Here is a 27291-nt window from a genome sequence, read left to right as displayed (position 1 = left end):
GAAGCCCTTTACAATCCTTAAAAAGGCCCTCCTCCGGGCACCCGTCCCGCATCTCCCTGACCTCTCCTGACCCTTCACCCTCTATGTACATGAAAAAAAGGGACAAAGTCTGGGCGTTCTAGGTCAGGAGACACATTTGCACCAGTGACCTACCTATCCAAACAGCTCGACCCCACTGTCAGGGGCTATCCCCTATGTCTCAGAGCCTTAGCAGGGGCCATGATCTCCAGAAGGAGGCACACAAGCTTACCTTTGGCTCCCCACGAACCATCTCATCTCCTCCTCATTTAAAGGATTTCCTCACTGACAAGGGGCTACAGTCACTTCCTCCTTCCAGGGTTCTATCCCTCCTTGTCTCTCCTTGAAAATCCCTCTGTCTCTTTTCAGCCCTACTCTCCATTAAACCCTGCCTTCCTCCTCCCTTCTTCTCCCTCACAAGATCCCGTCCACAAATGCCTGGAGGTATTAGAGATGATTTTACCCTGCCCTACCACCATTTCTGAGGGACCCCTGCTCTCTTCGGACCTCGTCTGGTTCTCAGTGGTAGCTCCTTTATACTCGAAGGGGTTAAAGTAGCGGGGTATGCTGTCATTTCCCTCTCATCCATCATAGAGGCAAAACCTTTCCCACCCAATACCACCAACCAACAAGCTGAACTCATAGCTGCCACAAGGGCATGCAAGCTAGCGGAGGGAAAAACCTTCTCCCTATATACAGATCTCCCATGCAGCCATTTGGAAGAAAGGGGGCTACTGACCACCAGAGGGACGGCAGTCATTAATTCCACATTTATTTCTGGCCTACTACGAGCCTTCAGGCTGCCTTCCCAACTGGAGATAATCCATTGCAAGGCCCACCAAACTGACTCCTTCCTTACTACTATAGGGAATTCCAAGGCCGATCAAGAGGCTCTATCAGCTGCCCTACAGTGCTTTACCTCCTCTCCGCTACACCGGGGATCGGCCCAGAGTTCCCCAACAACGCTTCCAATTTCTTCACTCTCTATTCCATTCTAGTCCAGAGTCTCACTACTTTTCTTCACTCCTTTTTCACCCTTTCCCCAAGCGATAAGACCCTCCTACAAAAGATCACTTCTGCTTGTCAGATCTGCCCGAGAACCGATACCAATACTCCATTAAAACCTAAACCTTTCCCTTCTCATCAGGCCCGCAGTCATACCCCAGCTGCAGACTGGCAGATTGATTTCACCAACATGCCCCGAGTAAAAAACAAGTGTTTCCCACTTCTAACAAGCAGGCCTCTATGGTAGTTGACTCACATAATCCCCCATTTCGGGATGCCCACTTCTATCCAATCAGACAATGGCCCAAAATTCACCTCGCAGATAACTCAGGGACTGGCTCACGCGCTATCACTCCCTTGGCATTTCCATTGCCCTTACCACCCCCAGGCTTCCAGAAAGGTTGAAAGGACCAATCGGTCCCTTAAAGAGACCCTCACCAAGCTCACCATGGAATTAAGCCTGGACTGGGTAAAGGGGCTCCCCTTGGCTTTATGCACATTAGGGCCTTGCCCAAGCTTTCTAATCTCTCACCTTCCGAAGTCATGTATGGCCGTCCCCTCATTCCTCCCACACTGCCTACAGAACCCCTACCCATCTCCGAAACCTATGCCCTGCCCCTCCTCTTCCATCTACGCTCTGAACTCTGGTGCTATCAAGACTGGCTCCTTCCCGACCCTAGTATCTCTCAAAACCCTACCTCCTTAACACTCGGTCAACTTGTTTACTATTGCCCCACTTGTTTACTAAATCCCCCTCTAAAACCAAAACGGAAGGGCCCTGCTCAAGTGATTATGTGCACACCCTCAGCGGCCAAACTCAAACTACCTAATAACCAACTTACCCATGGATTAATATTTCCAGACTTAAGCCTGGCACTCCTATACCTTCATCAGAAGAGCCAACGATCGTCACCTGTCATTAAGTACTCTTGTCAATGCTCCCCCTCATTTCTGGCCCCTCTTGGGTCCTCTCTTCACCCTATGTCTGAAGATTCAAGGCAAGTGACCCTAAGGGCCCCTCCAGCCAGACCCCCCACACACACTTGCTTGAATCTGGCTGGTAGTGGGACCGTTATATGTTGTCCTTCTGACAAAACACTTAGGTGTCCAGAGCATGGTGACCCCTGAATAAGTGTGATCATAAGAGAGCACTTTACCAGGTGCCTTCTGGGCCTAAGGAGGAACATGTGTGTTTTGTTTACCCTCACAGTTTCGTAAGAATTTCAGGTATCAGTATTTAAAGTTGAGGTGTTTCACATAAAACCTGGAGAGATCTGACTGCTCTCAAAGGGAAATATGGGGGCTGGGGATGTGGCTCAAGCTGTAGCGTGCTCACTTGGCATGCATATGGCCCGGGTTGGATCCTCAGCACCACGTACAAACAAAGATGTTGTGTCCACCGAGAACTAAAAAATAAATATTAAAAAAAAATCTCTCTCTCTTCCCCCCACTCTCTCTTAAAAAAAAAAAAAAGGGAAATATGGTAACAATGGGCCACTGTTCTCCCTTGGCTGCCTTCGAGAAAGGCAAAAAGAGAAGCAAGCTGGTACACCCAGGTAGGAGAAAGTTTGAACAGCAGCCTTAATAGAGAGGGGAGGAAGCTAGATTAAACTAGGAATGAAGGGTGGAATTGAGGGTGTTAGGTGCAGGACAGGGTGGTCTGCAGGGCCTGCCAAACAAAGTTAGCTGCAGAATGACCTGGCTTCTCAAACCCTCTGTCTGGTTCTTTATCACCTGTTTGCTTCAAGCCCAAATGCCCAAGCCCCCCGCTCAAGGTTGAACACTTAATCCCCCTGTGCCAACAAGGCAGCTTGCAGACCCAGAGACCCCGTTAGATTTGGGCTATTAAAACTCGCTGTTCCTGTTCCTTCCCCCATCATAAAGTTATTCAGACTCAGGTGAGTAAAATTTCTAATCAAGCTTTTAACCAGCTTCTCCTCAGGAATTACCAACTCCTGGCTACTGATGATACCTCCAGTTGAGACCTATGCCAAATGGACTGATGTCATCATGGATCTGTGGTGGCAAAGAATCTTAGTTGGTACCAGTCTTCTCTGCCCTCCTGTGGGGGCTCCTTACTTCCCTCCTCTTTCTCCCACACCGCCCCATTTCAGCAGGAAACAGCCAGAATGAGTCGATGCCCACTCTCACTTAATAACAAAGAGGGGGGAATGTTGGGACCAGGCTCCAAAGACCAACCTCCCCATTCTCTCAACCCTCCAAGGAGAGCCGTCCAATGGTGAGTCCTGCTGACTCACATGATCCTTACCCACCAATCAGAAAACACCCCATGCCAGCTGCCAAAACCGTTAAACTGTTTCAAATGTCAGACCACCCCAGCTCTATAAATATGCAGAGCTGCTCAATAAACGGGCATTTTCCCAAGTCATTTTCTCCAAAGGCAAGCCTTGATTGTTCTTTCAGGAAGTAAAAAGGTTTACTCAAACAACAGAAGCCAAACCTAACGTCAACACATACAAACTTTGGACATCTGGACCAATAAGATAAATGGAAATAGAGCTATTATCAGAGAACATCATATTGGTTTATACACACAAATCAACAATTCTTTTTTTTTTTTTACTTGTATGTTTATTGCTGATGGACCTTTATTTTATTTATTCATATGCAGACTGGGAATCAAACCCAGTGCCTTAGATATGCTAGGCAAATGCTATACTACTGAGCTATAACCCCAGCCTCAAAAATTCTCATATTACCAATGCAACCTAGAGCTACTACTACTTTGTGCAAGAACAGCTTGAAATTATGTCAAGTTTTCACTTGATATAAACCTTTAATCACTATAGCAATAAAGAGTGCAGGTTCTAAAGTCAGATTGTCTGGGATATCATAGGATCTAAAAGTCCAGATAAACTTTTTTTAAATGCCCATTAAGGTTTCCACTGTATTGCTACACATTAAAAAAAAAAAAAAATGATAGGAAGAAGAGAAAAAATTAGATTGGTTTTCTGATTTTGTGCCAGAGTACATTTGAAACTTTAGGGGAGTCACTTAACCATCTCATTAGCAAAGATTTATACAATCCATATTATCTGTGGTCTGAATGGAAACAGAACATTAAGATGAAAAACAGTCCCCTTATCAAGACTGGTGGGAAATAACCAGATAGATTTTTTTGTAAGAACTGAGTTTTAAAATAAAAATATGGGTGAGGAATATAGATCCATGGTAGAGCTCTTGCTTATCATACACAAGGCCCCAAGTTTGATCACCCCAGCACCCAAAATATTAAATGAAATCTATAGACGTATGATACAAGGGTGAAACAATCTTTAAGTTGATTTTTTTTATAATGACTGGCTGGTTGCCCATGGACAATTACTTTAATCTTCATTTTCCCCAATTCTCTAAACTACAAAATAGGAATATATCAGGACCTACCCAAATGAGTTGTCTTTTGAGTTTTGAATAATCACAGAACAAGGCTTGGTTCAAGGCAAACATTCAATTCTACCTGTTTGCTAATTTGTTATTAGTGGAAGCAAGTAACCTTTGGTCAGGGAATTTAAGGTCATATGACTTTAAAAATAGGAAAAGGGTTTACTAAGAATGTAAACAAGTTAAAATAAAGCACATCAGCAAGCAAGAGAATTGTTGTAATGGCTGATATTTGGAAATTAAGAGGAGGTTAACATAGGAGAGACAGGTTGGGATGAATACTTTTTTAGGTCTCGGTTTCCTACATATGTGAAACAGAAAATAATTTTATATTCTTGTAGGAAGAATAAAACACAAAATAATTAACATGTATGGAGCGTCTTCACATGCCCAGCAGTTTTGCAAGCTGTATTCATTTAATCTGATTTATTTTACAGTTGAAGTACAGAAGTCAGGAGTTAAAGAGTAGACCACGGTCACCTAAAGGAAGTAAATGCTGTAAAGCCAGTAAGTGTCCTTTTTGATTGTTAGACTGGCTTTTGACAAAAATAAATAAATGTACAAGTAATTACCATCAGTGCTCAATGTTTTGAAGGAAACAAACAGTGCTCAGGTAAGTGGGGGAAGGGTAACTTAAGAAAAGCCTGTTGGGGAAGGGAAAGAGGTGCCATCTAAACTGGGAACTAAATAACAGGAAGCCAAATACGCCAAGCTCGGAGAGAACAACGATTTAGGCACCGAAAACAAAGCGTAAAGGGTCAGAGGGTGGAGAGAATTTAAAGCAGCTGCGGGGTCCCTGCAAGAGTGGAAGATGATGTAGAGATAGGTGGAGCCGAAATGAAATCTCCACTACCAGAAGAGATTATCCTCGGTGCAAGGAGGATACTAAACAAGAGTGATATTATTTCATAGTCATTTTGCGAGCACTCTGACTGCAGGATGGAGAACAGATTAGAGAATATAAAAATAAACACTGTTAATTAGGTTTCTATACATAAATCCTCTCGGATACCTCTGCCAGCAAAAACTACTTCCAACCTCTCTCCCGCCAACGTCTAGCGGGGGAAACGCCCTGCAATGGGATGAAGCCGCTATTTCCACCTGGTCCCACCCCCAAGTTCCCAACAGCAGCACGGAAGACCCTGCTCACCTGCAATTGAAGAAACTAAAAGGGAACACCAAGTATTCCACCCCTCTTCCTGACTCACACAACCGCCCCTAATCACTTTAGGTTCTATCCCACGGGTTTAAATTGGCGGGAGAATAGCAATTCCAACCCCTTCTACGGCGGCCGAGGAAGGCCAAGATTGTTGTTTAATCGAAATAGGAAGTCGTCCCACCTTAGACTACATTCATTCCTACCTCCCGACATCACATTCTAGGGTGTATTGTTGGCTCCGCCCCCTTCGCTGGCCTTATGCGCCTCCTTCGAAAAACCAACCAATCACCGCCTAAAGCCTCGTTGCTATAGATACTCATCACCACCCCTTTTCCTCCCAGAAAGCTGCGCGACGCGCCGGGGCCTCATCCCCTTTGTGCCATCCGGGTCTCTCGCGCGAGCGCTTTAGTCTGTGGCGAAGCTTCGGGGCGGCCGGTACTGTTGAAAGCCGCAAGTGAAGGTGCCGCCTTAGCGGCCGGGTTCTGAACTATGGCGGTAGGTACCAACTCATGAGTTTAAAGTCAGGGATTCTTTTTTTGTTTTGTTTTGTAGTTTCGAAAGAGTACGTGAACGGCTCCAGGGCTGTTGCCCGCGCGTGTGTGTATGGACAAAATGGCGCCGCGGCCTTCTTCTGCGCCCGCCATCATGGCTGCCCGCTGTCGGGAGGGGGAAGGAGGGCGGCGTCGGTGGGGGTGGGGAGCCGCAGGGAGTGCCTTTTTTCCAGAACTTTCCTTATCTCTTCCCGAGTCCGACGTTCCTTTTGGCCCAGGGGAATGTCCCCAGCTTAGCTTAGATACCCTGGTGGGTTTACATTGAGTTTTCTTAGGGCTTGAAAATTTGTATTCGCAGAGCAGGAAGAGGCTGGAGAAGGGAGAGAAATTAGAAGTCATCTCTGGAAAGTATGGGGTCCAAAAGGCGGTGTGTGTAGGGGACGGAGTGTGAGGAGTCCGCCTCTGGTCTCGGGGTGCGTTCGTTGGGTTGGGATGGTGTATTCCTTGCACAGTTCCTTTCAGTGCTCGCCCTTCGGCGCCCGGGTCTGCCCTCAGCCAGGAGCTGGGATGGTCTTGGGGAGAGAGCGAAAATGCCACCGACTCGGATTCGGAACTGTGATTCTGGCATGATCCGAAGGGATCGTGATAAAATCTGTTTAAAATGTACATTACAATCCCAACGTATTAGTGGCTGTGTTTCTCTAAATTTAAGACCCTTTCGTTGACCCCAGTAAGAGCTGCAGATCGTAAATCACCGGTTCTGAACGCTAAGCCTGCCCCTTCGGTATAGGATGCCCACTGCCGAGGGAGTATGTGATCGCTTCGTTTTTGGTGAACCGGTTAAAAGGAAAGTGTAAGCATTTTGCACTCTTTTTTACTGACGAAAAGGTTACATCTTTTTATTTTAGAAAATAAATAGTACTCTTTAGCATAAAGTTTACTCTTATTAATTGGCATATTCAGAGTTAAGTAGGGTCGGGCGCTTTTCTCCTCACCCCCACCTGGCATATTTGAGCTTAACAATTTTTTATATGGATTTGAAGAGTTGGTAAGTTAGTACTTGTAAACTGATTTAATACTCTGTTCGTTATTGTTTGGGGCCTCTTGGTACACTTAAAAGGTAGTGTTGGTTCGGTGCAAGTGGTGGGAAGATTGGGTATTTTAAATATCATTTAGGGGCTGAGGCTCAGTGATAGAGCGCTTGCCTAGCACGTGTGAGGCCCTGGGTTCGATCCTCAGCACGACATAAAAATAAATACATAAAACAAAGATTTTTTTTTTTTAATCATTTAAAGCATTTCTTTCAGCAGCGCCCCATGGGATTAAAAAGACAATGCCTTGGCGAAGTGGCCTAGTATTAAATTCGGTGTTTGCCTTTGCACTGGAGAAAGATTTGTTTTACGTGTTTCCAAGTACTGCTAGGGTTTTCAAGTCTTAAATTGTAGGAAACAAGTGTTTCTGATGGAGTCAATCAATAATAAAGGTAGAACTCAGTTTTGTTGTGTAGTTTTGTGGTATTGGGAGTTAACCCAAGGCCTGATGTATCCTTGGTAAGGATTCTACCACTGAGCTACACAAACCCCATGCCATTTTATTTTTATTTTGAAACAGGGCTTCCCTAAGTTGCCTTAATCTCCCAAGGAACCGGGATCATAGGCCTGCACCAGGGAAATGGCTGCAGTCAGTATTCATGTGTAGATTTCTGAATTGAAATGAAATTTGGAAATCATCAGAATAATTTTAATAATCAATTGATTTTAGTTTTTCTGAATATCTTCAATATGCTTCTATAAAATATCCTCAAATAAAACTTATGCATATGCCGTGGCCACCCAGCATGTCCTTTTTTTTAAATACCCTGTTTTTTAATTAATTATATGTGGTGCTGAGGATCGAACCCAGGGCCTCACACGAGCTAGGCGAGTGCTCTACCACTGAGCCACAACCCCAGTCCCCTATCATATCTTTTTGATGATGGCATAGTGTTTGCTTTTCTGTTGTACTTTTACAGATGCAAATGGCTATTTAAGTTACTGTGTATCACGGGGTAGTTTTCCTATAGTCAGGCTTCTGTGCTGTTAAGTATGTAGTTAAATTAACTTTTGGCTGGAAAGTTATACTAATTGGGCTAAGGTACTGTCTTTTCTATTATAAAAAGTTGTTTTCGGGCTGGGGATGTGGCTCAAGCGGGAGGCGATTGCCTGGCATGCGTTTGGCCCAGATTCGATCCTCAGCACCACATACAAAGATGTTGTGTCTGCCGGAAACCAAAATATATATATATATATATAAGATTCCTCTCTTAAAAAAAGTTGTTTTCGTGTGTGTGATGGTACATGCCTGTAATTCCAGCAACGTAGATTCTTAGCAACTTAGGGAAACCTTGTCTCAAAATGAAAAATAAAAAAGGACTGGGGATGTAGCTCAGTGGTAGAGCGCCCCTGGATTCAATCCCTAGTACCCAAGGAAGAAGAAAAAAAATGTTGTTTTCAGTTCTCAACTTTGTTATCTACAAAAGTAAATGTTATATACTTCGTAGTTTAGGTTTGAGGTGCATTTAATTTACCAAGTAAAGGCTGTACAGGTACTTATCATGTAATAAGTTAATTTGAAAACTAGTCCTTGTGAATAATGATGAGAACAGAAATAAAATGTTCAGTGTTGAGGATCAGTATTATCCTTAATTGTTGTGGTACAGCATTATTTATTAATAGTAGAGGTAGCAAAGAGAGATACAGTATCATTTAGAGGCTTAATACATAATTTGTGTTTCAATTAAACAATCTTTTTATTGCTGGGTTGTAGCATTGTATTGATAGTTTTGACCCTTGGTGAATACAGGTTGAAATAATGCAACTTTTTACATCTCATTTTATTCTATATTCATTTTCTGGTCTCATCTTTGAAGAAGTTCCATCGTTGTGTGATTCCCTATTTACCCAATCCAGATTTCTTCTGATGTCCTAAGTGAGAAGTTGGTAAAGTTTCTTAAGGGCCAGATGGTAAATACTTTAGGCTTTGTGAGCAATGTGCCACATTGTTTATTTGTTTTTATACCCTTTTAGAAAAATGAAAATTCTTGGCTTTAGATTATATAGGAATAGGACAGTAGTTTGCTAACCCCTATCCGAAGTCAACTCCCTGTATTGATTATTTTCATATTACCTTGTTTAACCACTATGCATTTTGCACATACAGCTGGATCTGCTTCTACTCCTTTTATATAAAAAGCTGTCTAAAGAACATTTAGAATTTAGTGTTTTTGACATTTTTTTCCTATTTCTCCAATTTGAATTAATTTCTTAATGACATTCTTTTTAATTATAATTGGGATCAAACAATTGAGAACCACAGAAACAATTTTAATGGGAAACATTCATTTCTTCCTCAAACATGGATTAATTTATGTGCTGAGTGCTGTTAGGAGGAAGTCAGATAATTGCCTTATAAACTAGAAAACTAATACATAGGTGAAGGAATTTCCTTCAGGTAAATCAAGTTCTGGAAAATAATGTGTATGGTTGGTTGGTTTAATTTTAAAGTTTATATAAAGGTCTGGGTATGTAGCTTGGTGAAAAAGCACATGCCTAGCATGTGTGAAGCCCTGGGTTCCATCCCCAGCACAACAAAGAAGTAAAACTTATATTGCTGTAATTATACTTATAAAGTGTTTCAAAGCAGAAACAATGTTTCCAAAGCCCAGAGCACAAATGATTAAAGGCAGGCCATGTTTTGCTGCAACTCTGTGCCAAGGGGTTATTTTCATTAAATGGGGTTAATAAAATTAAGAATGGGTTCTCTTAGATGAGTTAGTATTCTGCTTATTTTATGCTATTTAGAAGTATTCACTATGCTGTAAGTAAGTAATGGTCTGAAGATACAGCTCAGTCTTAGAGTAGTGCTCACCTTTCCAGTGCCAGGCCCTGTGTTCAATCCCCAGCACAGAAAAATAATAATGATAGTGGTTCTGATTAGAAATTACAGGTACATCAGTCTAAATTACAGGTATATGGTTCTCTTTGGATAGTTGTTTTGAGTCGTTTAGGCAAGTTATTATACTATATGTATTTAGCTACTTGGAAGTAAGCTATTCCGATTTACTTTTTGTAATACTCAAGGGTAACTTCTTTTTTACTTTTAGGCTAGTGATACAGAACGAGATGGACTAGCCCCAGAAAAGACAACCCCAGATAGAGATAAGAAAAAAGAGCAGTCAGATGTATCTGTTTCTCCTAGAGCCTCAAAACATCATTATTCAAGATCACGATCAAGGTCAAGAGAAAGAAAACGAAAATCAGGTAAGACATAAATTTGTTGGTAAAATTAATAAATGTTCTTTTAGTTGAAAATGGATAATGAAAGTATATTGTTTATTTTTTATTTTAAGATAGGGTCTGGTCTCCTTAAGTTGCTTGGGACCTCAGCCTCCTGAGCTACTGGAATTGTAGACTCCTGCCACTTCACCTGGCAAAATAAATATATATTATTTGAGTTTGAATGTTTCTGGATTTGTTTTTGCAGTGCTAAGAATAGAACTGAAAGCATTTTCTATGACAGGCAGTGAACTACATCTAATGCTGTTTTAAAATCCTTTTGAAGCAATGTATTTAATGCTTACAAATACTCCATATTCATTAATTTTTCTATAAAGATAAAACTAGGGCTGGGGATGTGGCTCAAGCGGTAGCGAGCTCGCCTGGCATGTGTGCACCCTGAGTTCAATCCTCAGCACCACATACAAACAAAGATGGCTGTGTCCACCGATAACTAAAAAATAAAATATTTTTTTTAAAAAAAAGATAAAACTAAACTGATGAGAAAAGTGTGGGGGTTTTTTTGCTATTTTTAAAAAGTTAGTGTTGAAATATATGTGATTCAATGATAGAATGCTGGCCAGCACTTTGAAAAAAAAAAAAGAAAAGGAAATTAGTATCATTACTATTGAAGGAAGAGGTTAATAAGTGAGAGAATAGTTCAGAGTTTTAAAAAGTTTTTAACACCTAAGCTGGGCATGGTGGCATATGTCTGTAATTTCAATAGTGGGGTTGGAAGTTCGAAGCCAACTTAAGCTACTTATCAAGACACTGTCTTTAAGAAAAAGAGGAGGACTGAGTTTGTAGATCAGTGGTAGAGTGCTTGGCTAGCATGTGTGAGGCACTGGGTTCAATTCTCTGTACCACATATAAATAGATAAAATAAAGGTCTGTTGACAGCTTAAAAAACGTTTATAAAAATAAAAGAAGGGCTGGGGATTGTAAGGCTCAAATCTTACATCATTTATCCCTTTTGTTCACAGATAATCGTCTATAAAATATTGTTTTGTTCTGTGTTTTTGAAACTGGTATTATAACCATTTTGTTTTCCCACATTTCTTTAAAATATTTTTAAATTGTAGATGGACACAATATCTTTATATTTATTTATTTATTTATGTGGTGCTGAGGATCACACCCATTGCCTCACACTTGCTAGGCAAGTGCTATACCACTATAGCCACAACCCCAGCCCTGTTTTCTCACATTTTTTACTGGTGGATTATAATTATACATAGTGGAATTTGGTGTCACATATTTGTACATGCATACGATATAATGATATAGTCTTGCCAGTCATTCCCCAGTATTTCTCCTTTCCCTCCACTTCCTCCCTCCCCCATGACTTTTCTCTGCATAATCATTTTTGAATAGAAATTTTTCTAAGTTAATAGCATTCTTTAGACTTCTTCAGTAACATACCAAATATAATCCAACCTGTTTATTTTCTTTTTATATTCTTTCGATTTTGTTGTCCTAATTGTTTACTTCATAAATTTGCTATGTACTAGAAAACAAGATGAACTATTCAGCATTTTGTTGAAATATTGGAGAATTTGTGACTGAAAGGGAGTATGGTGGTATACACCTGTAATCCTGACTGCTCACAAGGCTGAGGATGAGGCTGAGAATACAAGTTCTAGGCCAGTCTCAGCAACTTAGCAAGACCTGATTTCAAGGCCTGGGAATGTAGCTTAGTGGTAGAATATTGACCTAACATATGCTGGGCCCTGGGTTTGATCCCCAACACTGTAAAACAAAAGTATTTGTGACTAAAAGACGGTGTTTGTACTCTTGGCTTAATTTTTTTTTTATTCACATTGTTTGATATTCTTAATATAAATAATTCTTCTCCTGCCATAAAAAGTATAGCTATTGGAAGATGAACAGATATAATTTTAATTGTAGTTGGACACAATAACTTTTATTGTATGTGGTGCTGAGGATCAAACCCAGGGACTCTCATGTGCTAGACAAGCACTCTACCACTGAGCCACATCCCTAGCCCATGGAAATTATTTTTAATAACAGTATCGAAATTTGTGTTTATTTTGAATTATTGTTTTTGTTCACAGATAATGAAGGAAGAAAACACAGGAGCCGGAGCAGAAGCAAAGAGGTAATTAACACTTTGTAGTGAATAGGTACATTAAAATACTTGTAAAGTATCTGGTAGAAATGTTTGTGTGACTATATTACATTGTTAAGGTAAGTACCCAAACTTGAAATTTAAAAGGTTAATTGGGTTATAAAATAAGCATGATTTGGATTCATCCTTTTTCAAGAAGATAGTTGTTTATATGAAAAGTGCCTTCAAAAATTTAATTTTATTATATTGTGAATATATTCACAATAAAAATTTCATATGAAGAATATAATTGGTTTTTTTAGGTCTGTCACACAGAGCTTCCATTAATCTGAGGTCCCGAGTCTCCTTAGCCTGACAGCTGCTCAGGATTTTTAAATAGCAGTCATCTTTAAGTAGCAATACCCTAGATATCTGTGGGCTACTTTTTCTTCATGGTAGGTAACAAGAGTTCTCTTTTCTTTTGTAAGACTTAATGGATTTCCTTGATAGTGTTGAATTTTGAAGTACAGGGGTAAGTAAGGGACAGTAGAAAAGGTGGCAATGACAACAAAACTTGAGGATAAACAAAAGGCAGCGGCTATATTTCAAAGGAGTTTTAACCTTCTCACCTGAGAAGACAAGGAATGAGCCAACAAGGAAGAGCAGATGTAGCAGCAAGAAAGGGAGAAGAGTCTGATGGGGGCTGGGCAAGGGACTCCTAAAAATATGGGCAGGGACTTCACCTCTTCCCCTAATGGAAGCTCTGTTAAATTTTTAATTTAGGAGAGTTTTTGTGAAAATGACTATTTTGTTTAGCTCACATGATAACATTTCTATAATAAATCATACTCAGCGTGCTAATGCGCGAAGAGACTGAACTGAAGACGCTGCAGACTCAGATAGCAAAATAATAAGCCTACTTCATGATAAGGTAACTATTAGTCATTCAAACTCCTATTTCCCTTAAATATCTTAAATCAGTTAAGGGTTTTAATGTTTGTTTTTTTTTTTTTTTTTTTTTTCTCTCCTTTGTTTTGTTTTTTTAATTAGAAATGTTATGTTTGAAAAACTGGTTTGAAATAAACTCTAAAACTTTTGGAAATTTAACTTTTTCCAGTCTGCCACTATATGGCAAAATCGAGGAAATTTTCTTTTGTAAGGTCATATCACAGAGAACTGGCAATGAAACTAATATTAAGCTTATGTCTCCAGGTCTCTTATTTTTCTGCCAAGTAGAAAATCGCTATGATCATTTTCAAACGTATCATCATGCATGTTCCAAAATGATTGGCAAAGTTTTTTTATTTTTTTTTTTTATATTTTTAACAAAAATTAATCTCAAGTGAAAAGAAATATACTATGGTCTGTTTTGGGAAACAAATAATGTATTTTGGTGGAGAAGTGGTGGCCTGGGCATCAGACGAACTGGGCTCCAGGTCCCATTCAACTACTATTTAGCTTTGTGACTTTAGAGATTAGTTTAGTTACATATAATGTAAAAGGATTAAATTAGGACATGTGTTTCTTTTCAGATTTAAAATTTAGTGACAATAGAATGCTTGGGATTTTAACATTTAACTACAAGATGGGTTTGATAAATCTTAGTGTGGGAAAATGTTTAGCACTTCCTACTTTGGTATTTGTGCAATAAGATAGGAGAATTGATCAATACATTTAATTTTAGCTGATTCTGAATGCGTATGTATTTAAGTCTTGATTTTAATCAAAATACGGGGGGATAATGTGTTGTATGACGGCATAGGGATTAACTATTTACTCTTAGTTTGAGTTTTTAAAAATTAAAACAGGTACAGTTGGCATTTTGTACTGCAGGTACACGAGATGTAATAGAATTCTAAACCTATTGGAATTTGCAAGATAAATTGCTCATTCAGAGTTAAGATATTGGGAGAATATAAAAACTAATTTTAGAGACAATGTGACATGCAAAATAGGTATGAAAGGGATACATAACTGTAATTTGAAATCGTACAAAATTAATGTTCACTAAAATTAATTATACTTAGCTTTCCATTTGAAATGCATTTTCTAGTGCATTTCTTTTTGTCCTTATTGTTTCTGGATTTTGAGGTTGATGTATAGATACTGTCTGTATTTTTTAAAAAAAACAAATGTTAGGGATTCCTCTATATCTGGTATAATGGTTTTCTGATATTTCAGTTTCAAAAATCATTGTTTTCTCGTAGTATGAATATATCTTGGGGGGGAATTGTATTTTGTGTTTATTTTAAAAATTAGTAATTAAATCTGCAACATTTGGGTGATGTGAAACTAGATCATTTTTATTTGCCACACACTCCTAAGGTTACTAATGTTGCATCACAACATTTTTGTCTACTGATACCCATACTAACTCTTTTTGTTGCACTATTTTCCTGAAAGAACCAACTTCTTCTTAAAACAGGCAAGAAGACACGAATCCAAAGATAAATCTTCTAAGAAACACAAATCTGAGGAACATAATGACAAAGAACATTCTTCTGATAAAGGAAGAGAGCGACTAAATTCCTCTGAAAATGGTGAGGACAGACACAAACGCAAAGAAAGAAAATCATCACGAGGCAGAAGTCACTCAAGATCTAGGTCCCGTGAAAGGTAAGTAGTTTTGGTATTATCCATAAGCACTTTTATGTTTCGCTTTAAGTTACTTGGGGGGCGGTATTTATTTATTTATTTTAGTTGTAGATAAACGTTCAGTATCTTTATTTCCTTTATTTGGTACTGAAGATCAAACCCAGTCCTTCACACATGCTAGGAAAGTGTTCTACCACTGAGCCACAACCCCAGCCCCTGGAAATTGATCATTTCAGTCTTTGCTTTATGTTAAATTCACAAGTGATGTTCAAGATAAAAGGAGTGAGAAATGGTTAACATGTTCAATTAATGGATAGATTTTCTTCAGCCATTTACTGAGTTTTCTTTTAGGTGGTGAAAACGTTATATTGTTGAGTTACTTAGATAGTTTAGGCCAATAAAGAGAGAGTCCATTTACACCATTGATGTAGAAGGTGTTTGTTCCAAACTCTTCGCTCTTCGAGTTGTTTTTGGTTTTTTGTTTGTTTGTTTTTGGTTTTTTTTTTTGTTTTTTTTTTTTAATTGTTGTTGTGGTAGTGCTAAAAAAGAATTTTTAGAAACTGGGTAATGGTTGGAATTTGGACATTTTGGATTTGAGAAGCTAATGTTTAACATACATTTGAATTTTTTCTGTGGGTAGTAAGTGGTGATACCAGACTAGTCCAGATTTAAATATGATCTTTAAGCTTTATATATACTGTGGTAAAGTTCAGGCTTGAAACTTAAAATAGAATTGAGTTGAGGAAGGATGCGTTGAACATTTTGACATGTTATAGCTTTTCTATTCCCATTGAGACTTTATCATATAATAATGAAGTTTATAACTCCTTCAAAAACCTCAGTAACCTTTTTTTTTTTTAATAAATGAAACTTTATTGCCTTTCTTCATTCCATTATTACAGATAACATTCATAATGTATGGAATTGAAAACTCTTTAAGTTGCATACTTGAATTTCAGGCGCCATCGTAGTAGAAGCAGGGAGCGAAAGAAGTCTCGATCCAGGAGTAGGGAGCGGAAGAAGTCACGATCCAGAAGCAGAGAGAGGAAGAAGTCTCGATCCAGAAGCAGGGAAAGAAAACGGCGGATCAGATCTCGTTCCCGCTCAAGATCAAGACACAGGCATAGGACTAGAAGCAGGAGTAGGACACGGAGTAGAAGTCGGTAGGTACTCATTCTGAATAAAATCTGGTAGACACCTCATAGGGTGTGTGTGACAACCCAAGAATGTTAATAGTCAACCAGTTTTATTTACAGATTAGGGTAGAATTGTTCTACTCATAACCTCGCTAATAAAAAAAAAAATCTAGGGCCTAGTGATATGGTACATGCAAGGGGCTGGGGTTATGGCTCAGCAGTAGAGCACTCACCTCGCATGTATGAGACCCTGGGTTCAATCCTCAGCACCACATAAAGGTAAATAAATGAAATAAAGGTATTGTGTCCAACTACAACTACAAAATAAATATTTAAAAATACACACACACATCTAAATACTTAGCATTTTCAGTCTCATTACATCAGTGTATAAAAAAATCGTGAGTTGAGTTCATTCAGGTTACAGAGGTTAAGTAACTTGCCCAAGAAGTCCAAAATTATACTAAGTGCTAGAGTGAGTAATGAAAAGGGATGAGACATAGCTCAGTGGTAGAGTATCCTTGGGTTCAATTCCCAGTACATGGGCTATAAGGAATGGCGAAGGATTATTAGTTGGCAGTGTAGTTAGTAGGACAGGAGGAAATTTTAACTATATTTTTAATAGAATTTTTATTTAAATGCTATAGTTAACATAATATGCATGCTAACTTAAGAGTTATTCATAGTAATGCTTTTAATTTATTGAAGAAATACAATTGAAATGTAGGTGAAGATAGACCTATGTTTAGATTTTTTGCTTATCTGCTTGTTTGAACTTTTATCAAATCAGTGTCAGTTTTTACTTGGTTGTTTTTAGTCTGTCATATACTAATTTGAACTTCAATACTGACAATGAGTCAAAGGTAACTGAGGCAATCTTTTAATCTCTTTTTGGGCAGTTTAGGATTTCAGTAATTCTTTTAGTGATAACTGATTTTCTAAAAACATCCTCAAATTAATTGTAGTTTACTATACTAGAGCCTGGCACAGTGGCACATATCTAATAGTCCCAGCTATTTGGGAGGCTGAGGCAGGAGGGTTCTAATTTGGAGGCCAGTCTCAGAAAGTAGGATCCTGGTTCATAATAAAAAAATTTTTAAGGTGGGGACAGGACTGGAGAAATAGCTCAGAGGTAGAATGCTCCTGGGTTCAATCCCCAGTAAAATAAGATTTGCAAATATTTGGCCTTTCATTTTCAGTTGTGTACATATTGACCTATATTGTGAATAATTACAAGGTTAGTCTTTGCAGCCTTAGTTGGTATAATCTGTGTGCTGTGATGCCAGCATGTAGTCCTGGCTACTCAGGAGACAGGATCACAGGTTTCGGACCTGCCTGAGAAACTTTGAGACCCTGTCTCAAAAAATGAACAGGCTAGGGTGTGACTTAGTGGTAAAAATGCTTGCCTGGCATGTGCAAGGGCCTGGTTTCAGTCCCTAGTGCTGAAGGAAAAAAAAATAGAAATGGCTGATGAGTTGCCAGTGTGTCCATCTAAAATATGGAGGTTAAACAAATAAATGGGCCATATAAATAAGAAACTTAAGAGACAGGGTCTCACTTAGTTGCTTAGGGTTATTGAGGCTGGCTTTGAACTCAAGGTCCTCCTGCTTCAGCCTCCCACATTACTCGGATTAGAAGCATTCACCATTACACCCTGTGTATCATTGACTGTCATTAAACCATTAAACAAAATTAATTATAAGACTTGTAAAATGGCATTTATTACAGAGATAGAAAGAAGAGAATTGAAAAACCAAGAAGATTTAGCAGAAGTTTAAGCCGGACTCCCAGTCCACCTCCCTTCAGAGGCAGAAATACAGCAATGGATGCACAAGAAGCTTTAGCTAGGAGGTATGTATGTTTTGTTTAATTTGTTTAAGTAGATGCCAAATTGTGTGGACAAAATGAGTCTTTAAGTCAGTATAATTCGGGTAAATTAATCATAATTTGTGATACCTTTGTATTAAGTTTTTAATTCTCACCTTAGATGTTTGCTTGCTTGTGCAACTAGGAGGGTTGAGATGTCTGAAGCCATTCTTGTCTTTTGTCTTCATGATTAACTGGTTATTTTTTTCCCAAGAAATCTAGTCAAATCACTTGTTTGCATTTGATTTTTTTTTTTTTTTTTTTTTTTTTTTGAGCCTTATGTCATCTTCAAGGACTGTTTTACATCTAATATGGTTTTACCTTTACTTGGCAGTTTTTCTTTCTCAAAACAAAATCAAAGAATTCTTTCAATAGCTTTCTTAAGGTTGTAGCAAATAATATATATACATTATAAGCTAACTTATTATCTTGTAATATAGGGAGAACATTGTATTTCTTAAATTTTCTACTGTTTCAAAGAAGAGGGAACCACACACAACAATGCTGACTGAAATCTGCAAAATGCTCCAAAGAACTGCCTCAAATGAGGCAAGTGAAATAAACTCCAAACACGTTTTCGGTTTTCAAAAATTCTGAAAATTAAGTTCTTTGGATTTGGGGTTTTGTTGTTTTTTTTTTCCCCCTTCGTTTTTTTTTTCCTTATGAAATTGAGTTTGTTTTGTTTTTTTTTTTTTTTTCATTATAAAAATACAGTTATCACAATGTAACCTGATGTGCTGCTGCCCTGTGAACCCAGCCTGGCAGAACTCCAGCTGAACAGCAGCAGCAAAGGTGTGAGCTCACCCCTTCGTTCCATTCACCTCAGTGAATGGTGTTAATTCCAGACATGCAATATCATTTTGATAGAACCAATACTCCTCATATTTTCTTTCTGAAACTTAAATCAACATAATTAGGAAATGATTTACTCTAAAATCTAAACTAATTTATGATAATTGGTTCATTAACTTTGACAAAGTATTTTCTAAGCCCTAATTTTGACTCTTATTTAATTTACATCTATACCATAAATATGTTGCACTTTTCATTTTTGGATTTACTGAAGTAAAGCTATTACTAGTATTTAAAACTTTTTGATTTAGCCACTTAATGGTCTTTCAGGTATGACAAATTCACATTAAATCCTCTTTGGGCAATTTTAAAGTTGTTTTGGAAATATTTTTCTTACCTATGACCGACCTACATTTTCTTGTTAAGCCACAGCAGAAGCTCTTATTATTCTCAGGGACAAAAAAAGTCTTCCACTGTTTTTCTCACATGTGCTCAGTAAAAGAGAATGCTTATATATCATAAACTTTCTTTTTTCTAAATTTCAACAGTTGTTAAAGAATATAACAATTGACTATCATTGTTTTAACTTTTCCCCAATCCATGCCTGTTTATGCTACGTTAAAGAGGAAGAGTGGCATTAATTTATTATTGGTAAATTAAAGAATCCTTCTGACAAAAAGGGTTTTTCTTTCAGGAACTGATCATGAAGATAATGTTACTCCTTTCCTGTATAAGAAATAAATTTGCACATATTCATAATTTCAGTGTGAAGTGGAATTAATTTTTTTGAATGAATTTATATTGCCTGTACCTTTGCTGATGACAAATTTCTTCACCTGCTAAAAGTAATTTCCTAATGCAGCCACTACCACCCCCCTTTTATTAGGTTATAATAAATAATTTAGCAGGGTTTGCTTTTCTCTTTTATTTATAGCTTTTTGAATTTTTATTTAGGTAAAGACTATAACAAAGTATTTGGAAATAAAGAGCATTGTTAAAGTTTTAACCATTTCTTTAGTGTGAAATGCATATTAAATTTCTAGTTTTTGACACTTCATTCAATTCAAAAGTGTTCATAAACAGTATTGTATAGCACGTGCCAGCAATTCTGCCTACTCAGTAAGTTAAGGCAAGGAGGATTGTTTGACCTACGAGTTGCAGGGCAAGCCTGGGCAGTTTATCAAGTATTTTGTCTTTGTACATATATAAAGGTACATAATGAATTTATATTAACTGTTTAAATTTAATTGTCTTTGACAGATTGGAAAGGGCAAAGAAATTACAAGAACAACGAGAAAAGGAAATGGTTGAAAAACAAAAACAACAAGAAATAGCTGCAGGTAATTTTTTTTTTTTCATTATACATGTATGGGCTTAACCTTTGTATATATTTTTAAAACTAATAGGAAAAAAATCAAAAAAAAAGAAAAATATTAATGAAACAGAAAAAAAAATCAACTGTGATTCCCTAAAATACCCATCAATACACTGTAAACATTTTTAGTGTTTTGCCACCTAATAAGTTCTTTATGAGGTTAGTTGACTCTAATCATTAGCTCTACCAGTCAGCTACATGCCTAGTCCCTTTATGCATATACATTTTCATTTTGTCCATTTAGATAATTTGAAAAGTGAATAATGACTAATCTTATTCACTTAGCCCTACATATGTCTTCTATTATGAGTTTGAGAATGCAACTTATTTAAAAAGGTAGATATGTATTATATTTTACACCTGACATAAAAGGTGCTTTAGAATGAAGTTTATCAGAATTTACTGTTTGTCTATGAAATTGAGTCTAGAAGATGTTTTATTTTGACATTCCTAGTAAAGAGTGGTGCTTTTTTTAATACTCCAAAATTTTATGTACTGCCATTTTGTTTCTAATAAAATAATTAAAAGATTTTCATAACTGAGTTCCTGCAATGTTAGTAATTTAAGAACTTTTCAAGTCTTTATACTCTGGACTGACAAAAATGAGGGATTAGAAGGGTCTTGCTGTTCCAAAAAGACATATCATGTGGAATTACTTGGCTTGGTATATAACTTTTTTAGGACATGTCCTTAGTATTGGTTAGATATATTTAATACCTGTTTAATGTTATTTGTTTCAAATGAGATAGCTGTAAAAAATACTTCAGAAAACATGACCATACAATTATTAAATACATTTTAATTATAATTGTGAATGCCATAGTTAATTTCCATTGAAATCATACCTTCCTCCAGTTTGTATAATTCTTTTTATCCTCTGAGAAATGTTTGATGTGTAACTGCATATTAGGGAAATACAGAAGCATTGGTGAACACGCTGAAATGATAATGATTTATAAGGTAAACTTTTCCGTGAATTTGTTGGAAATAACCCTGCCATTTTCATAAATGAGAGGATTTTTTTTTCATGTAAATGTACTGATGTAAATTATAAGATTTGTCTTTGAAAACTCATACTTCTATCCTCTTCAGCAGCTGCAGCCACTGGTGGTTCTGTTCTTAATGTTGCTGCCCTGTTGGCATCAGGAACACAAGTAACTCCTCAGATAGCTATGGCAGCTCAAATGGCAGCCCTGCAGGCTAAAGCCTTGGCTGAGACTGGAATAGCTGTACCTAGCTACTACAACCCAGCAGCTGTGAATCCAATGAAATTTGCTGAACAGGAGAAAAAAAGGAAGATGCTTTGGCAAGGCAAAAAAGAAGGGGTAAGCCCTCCCAAACTCTTTATTATTTATCCCTAATTAGCAATTGTTTTGAGAATCAAATTTCTGTTGAAAAATGCAAGTTTCAGCTTTTCTGTCTTCTGAGAGCCTGTTTGCAGTAGTCTAATTTGAAGCAGAAAACATGAATGATTGAACTTAAAAGCTTTCAAAAAGTATCCGTTACTACCATGACATTTATAAAGGGAAAAAAAATGCTACTTGGTTTAGGTATTTCATTAATGATATGAGTACTGCAAAGCACAGTGTCACATGCCTGTAACTATAATTCTGGCTACTTGGGAGTCTGAGGCAGTAGTTTCAAAAATTTGGTGAATTTGCCAGACCCTGTCTTAAAAAGTTTATAATTTTGGTCTCAGGGACACTCAACCACTAAGCCATATCCCGAGCCCTATTTGTATTTTATTTAAAGACAGGGTCTCACTGAATTGCATAGCACTTGGCTTTGCTATCTTCCTGCCTCAGCTTCTCGAGACACTGGGACACACTGCCTGTGTCACTGCACCTGGCTTGCTTCATTACTCCATAAGATAAATCTCAATATCATTATAGATCAATTAACAGAAAGCCATAAATGCTGCTCTTTTAAAATTATGTTGCTGAGAGTGTTAATATCCTAATAAAAGATATTTATATTTTCCATATTCTAAAATGTAGTGTTTCTTAACAGGACAAATCCCAGTCTGCTGAAATATGGGAGAAATTGAACTTTGGAAACAAGGACCAAAATGTCAAATTTAGGAAATTAATGGGTATTAAGGTGAGTTATACTTTGTATGAAGATTCACATTAATCTGGGAGGCTGGGTCAGAAGGATCTCGAGTTCAAAGCCAGCCTCAGCAATGGTGAGGCCCTAAGCAATTCAGTGAGACCCTGTTTCTAAATAAAATACAAAATAGGGCTGGGGATTGGCACAGTGGTGGAGTGTCCCTGAGTTCAATCCCTGGTACTCAAAAAAAAAAAAAGATTCACATTAAACCTACTTTGGCAGGGGCAGGGATTTTGGCTTCGCTGGTAGAGCACTTGCCTAGCATGTGTGAAGCACTGAGTTTGATCCTTAGCATCATAAAAATAGATATATTATGCCCATCTATAACTAAAAATATTTTTTAAAAATATTTCAGCAGTATGTGAGCCCTGAATATATTATTATGCTTTTCTGTTTATGTTCTCCAGATTTCAGGTTTAAGTAGTCTTTACTGTTTGACAATATAAATTGTTCCATGTAGCACATACATTTGTTGATTATTAGTGAGTTTGTATCTTAAGTAAATCTTATGTGGAATTTTAAGCTTCCCTTGGTAAATAAGGATGAAATTTTTTAGAGGAATTAAAGAATTTCTAGGAAAATAAAATTGATTTCAGGGTTAGTTAACTAAAAGTTTTTTGTGTTGTTTTTTTTTTTTAAATATTCTATGTGGTGCTGAGGATCAAACCCAACACCTTGCATGTGCTAGACAGGTGTTCTACCACTGAGCCACAACCCTAGCCCTGAAAGTTTTATATCTTAAGTTTTAGGAAATTGAGGTGATTACCTTATTATACTTTCCCTCCACCCTTTTAAAAACTAACAAGCATTACCACCTCTTGAAGTACTCATAGCCCTGATTGATACTTCTCTGTAGCATTTATACACTGTCAAACATCATTTTGATGCTTTTTTTTTTTTAATGGTACTGGGGACTGAACTGAAATCCACTGTACCACTGAGCCATACCCAACTCCTTTTATGTGTTGTTTTCTGTTGTTGTTTTGTCTTTTTCCACAGTTTAAATTTTGTTGGATCCCACGATAGTTTGTATGTTTAGAAAGAACATTGTCTTGTATTATATGGGTGATTAATGAATGGATGGAAGCCAAATGAGGTCAAATACTGTATTTTGAAAATACAAGTTAACAGTCACATCAAGTGAAAGAATCATCTCTTATTTTCATCAAAATACATTTTAATATTTTGTCTGCTATTTAGAGTGAAGATGAAGCTGGATGTAGCTCTGTTGATGAAGAAAGTTACAAGACTTTGAAGCAACAGGAAGAAGTATTTAGAAATCTAGATGCTCAGTATGAAATGGCAAGATCACAGACCCACACACAAAGAGGAATGGGTTTGGGTTTTACATCTTCAATGCGAGGAATGGATGCAGTTTGAAAAAAAAGATCACACTTTTAAAGTTTGGGACTTTATAGACTTCTTGTTCTGATGTCAGGTCCTTGTTCACCGAACAGCTAGCATTCTAGCTTGCATGGGTGTTGCATTGACTTTAATTTATTGAAAAATGCGATTTTTGTAAATATCAGATCAGTGATACTGGTGTTAGTGTTGTAATCAGGTTAAACCCACTTCCATTAAACTTGACAGGACTATAGAAAGACAATATTTTTTAGTTCATGAATTCTACTTTTCAAAAATATATTAAAGCTTCAGGTGGGATAAAATCTCATACATAGATTTTTTCGTGTCCGCTGTCTTGTGTACTTTTGTACTTAACCTTGTACAGTTATTTTCATCTCTTGAAACATGAAAGAAATGTAGATGTTCTTTAGAAGATCTGACCATTTGGTACATAATCCAGCAAATAAGCTGGGTGGTGATGATAATAATAAAAATGGTTTTCTCAAAACTGGTGTTAATTTAAATTACCTGGTATTCTTGTTTGAGTTTATGGTTTCTGTAGCATTTTGCGATTCCTATTAGAAAACACTGGCTAGAAATTCCTTTTTATAAACAACAATAGTTAACTATATGCTATAGGCAATACCATGGTGAGCAAAAAAAAAAAATGTAAAGGTAAGAGGAACAAACAAGTTTATTAAAATACTGTTTTTTCCTACTATAAGGGACAAAATTGGTGTACAGTATTTGTTAAATATTCCATGTTATTCAGGAAATAGAATAATGCATTAAAGGGATGTAAGCACTTTTATTTTAATAAAGTGCCTTATAACAAGTCATTTGTATGCCCTTTGAAGTCTTTTCCAGCATAAACTGATCTAAAATAGTAGAGGACATCTTTGTCGCTCAATTGAACAGGGCATAAATCTGGGGATGAGGGGGAAACATTGGTAGTTAATTCACTTTCATTACAACAAATTAATAAAATTTTGACATACTTAGAAAGTTAAAATTCTTTGGGAAACCTCACAGTGTATCAAGTAGTCCAGTACAACAAGGAAGAAAGACAAATTAAATTTTTGGCACTGAGGATTGGCCTGAGTTTGAGCATGCTAACTACAGGCTCCCCATTGAGCTGTACTTTCATATTTTTATTTTATAACATTGCTGGGTATTTTTGTAAAGGCTTACTCTTCTCAGCATAATAATTCTGTGGAGAAATGGAGTTTTTTTGTGCTTTGATTACCAAACAGCTTTCTGAATAAATGACACCATAGATCTTTGGGGAGTGATCAATATATTTTTCAGTTACTTCAGTTCATGATTGCCCTAGGAGCACACTTCAGTGGTGCTTAGAATGTGCAAGGCCTCAGGTTTTATGTGGAGATCTTCAGGGGGAAAAATGTTCATTTCAATATTAAGTATTCATGGCCATAGAAGGCAAAGTAGATAAAAAAATTCCCTCTTACAGTATTTAAGGAACTGGCTATACCATGGTGAAAGAAACCTGTCCTATCCTCATTTTTGGCAGCACTACATAATAAAATTTTTTTTACGCTAGCCAAATGTATAAACAGTGAAATGATTAGTATAACGTGCAAAACAAAAGCAATGAGAATTCTTTCATACTTTGGAAAACCAATATATATTGCACTTTATACATCTCAATTGAGACGTTTCAAGTGTTGTTTTTTGTGGTAAAATTGAACCAAGAACTACTTTATTACTGAGCTATATCCTTTTGTTCCAAAACAAACTATCCAGGCCAACCTTGAACTTGGAGTACTACTATCAGCCTGCCAAATAACTGGGATTAAAGATGTGTACCACTGGACCTGATGCATTTCAAGTTCTTAACACCACATGTAACCAGTACTAACATTAGTGCAGGTTGAGGGTGGCTTACAGGTGGTGGTAAATTCCACAATTACATCACCAAAAAACATTATTGGAGCTCTGGAGAAAAGTAGCTAACTGTTTTATTAAAGTTTAGAAATACATCCATAGTGGGAGCCATTTATGGATTTGTATTTCCTTAAACCTTAACACTTGTCTCCAGGCTGTTGTAGTTTTCAATTCGAAAGCCTTGTGCTCCTTGATGTTGGGTTTTGATTTTGAGTACAACAAGGATGTAAATTGCTGCACAGGAGACATTTCAAAGAAGTGGCTAGGTGAGTCAAACCAGAGGGCTATGGTAGTATTTGAGACAATCCCTGTCTCACCAAGGCCTGAGGATGCAGGCCAGTGGTAACATGCCACAGGGTTCTTTTCCAAGAACCATCACCTGCTGCAGTCTGGCTGGGCAGAAATAACCGGGGTGTCGAGCCACTTGTAGATTCAAGCAGGAACAACTCGAACTCACCCGAACGCCATCCACACAACCCTCCAGGGACTCCGTGTAGGAGCTCAACCAGAACTCAACCAACCCACGCGGACTCTCTAGGAACTCTGCAAGAGCTCAAAAATAGCGGGCATCTGAGGCAGCAGGAACCGCCCCTTCCGGCAAAATGCCAGGCACCATCTTGACCTGGCCTTGGCTCTCAACATCTCCCCCCTTTGTTTAGTTAAACAACAAGTATGTGGCTTAGGGACCATGCCTGTCTTAGGTTGTCCAATACCACATATGGTCCTTACCCATCATCGGATGAGCTGACCTCAAGGCCTCAGCCTCCTGTCTTAGGTTGGTACCATTGCAATTGGATCTTCCCCGTCATTGACTACCAGCCCAGCATTTAGCCACACTTGGGGATAGTGGTTTTTACACAAACACCATAAACAACCTGCTACAAGCAGAAAGGGGAGGATACAAAACACCAGGACACCAAGCCAATTGACGGCCTCTTTTGGAAAAATTATACCACTGATGACATCATCAGCAAAGATACCCCGGCACTACCACAGTTCACTGCCCCAACAGTTCACAATGCATACAAGTGATACAGAGTCCAGGCAAGCTTCTGCAAGCAGTTCAAAACAGAGGAATCCATTAATATGTCCATTTCCTCCCAAAGTAAATTGACTCCTTGATTGAGTATCACTTGTTGAGTTACATTATTCATTGATGCATCAGTTTATACAGTTTGTTGTGATAGCTATCGCAGAAGCTGTAGTTTGGTTTTATCTTCACCGGCACTGGGATGAAGATAGGAATTCTGGCAGTGATGGCTAAAAAAAAATTATGTAACATTCCAGCAAACACTTAAAAAAAGCAATTTTCTAAACAATTTAGTATCCTGAATAGAATTAGATATAATGAAAGGGAAAGGTGAAAGTAAACATATCTGTTAACCTCCTTTTTGTTCACATTTTAAAACAATCCTCAACAGCTGTTTACCCAATTTAAATTAAACCATTTAAATCACGTGAATAATTTTTAAAAATATTTGGATCCAGGGGCTGGGGATGTGGCTCAAGCGGTAGCGCGCTCGCCTGGCATGCTTGCGGCCCGGGTTCAATCCTCAGCACCACATACAAACAAAGATGTTGTGTCCGCCAAAAACTAAAAACTAAATATTAAAATAAAAAAATATATATTTGGATCCATTTTTTCATGGGTGCTCCTCGAATATATGATATATGGACATACGCACATACAGACATACAACACAAAACACAATA

At 37.7% G+C, this 27291-nt stretch overlaps 1 protein-coding gene across 4 annotated transcripts; it reads left to right on the top strand.

The window, feature by feature from the left end:
* The first annotated feature begins 5921 nt into the window (after positions 1–5921).
* On the top strand, positions 5922–24508 carry Rsrc2 (arginine and serine rich coiled-coil 2). 4 transcript variants are annotated; one of them, XM_076845835.2, is made up of 10 exons: positions 5922–6079; positions 10217–10373; positions 12464–12507; positions 14882–15072; positions 16011–16214; positions 17916–18038; positions 20106–20185; positions 21316–21545; positions 22231–22320; positions 23530–24508. In XM_076845835.2, the coding sequence occupies exons 1-10, from the start codon at positions 6074–6076 to the stop codon at positions 23707–23709; spliced, it is 1305 nt and encodes a 434-aa protein (XP_076701950.1). In that variant the 5' UTR covers positions 5922–6073; the 3' UTR covers positions 23710–24508. The 4 variants fall into 4 exon arrangements, with proteins under 4 accessions (XP_076701950.1, XP_076701857.1, XP_076702129.1 ...); XM_076845742.2 differs by having other exon boundaries at positions 21313–21545; XM_076846014.2 differs by lacking the exon at positions 5922–6079 and adding an exon at positions 13310–13387 and having other exon boundaries at positions 10328–10373; positions 14860–15072.
* Positions 24509–27291: the final 2783 nt, after the last annotated feature.

The sequence above is a fragment of the Callospermophilus lateralis genome, chromosome 1, assembly GCF_048772815.1.
Source record: "Callospermophilus lateralis isolate mCalLat2 chromosome 1, mCalLat2.hap1, whole genome shotgun sequence".
Taxonomy (NCBI): domain Eukaryota; kingdom Metazoa; phylum Chordata; class Mammalia; order Rodentia; family Sciuridae; genus Callospermophilus; species Callospermophilus lateralis.
This window is presented reverse-complemented; position numbering and strand designations above follow the sequence as displayed.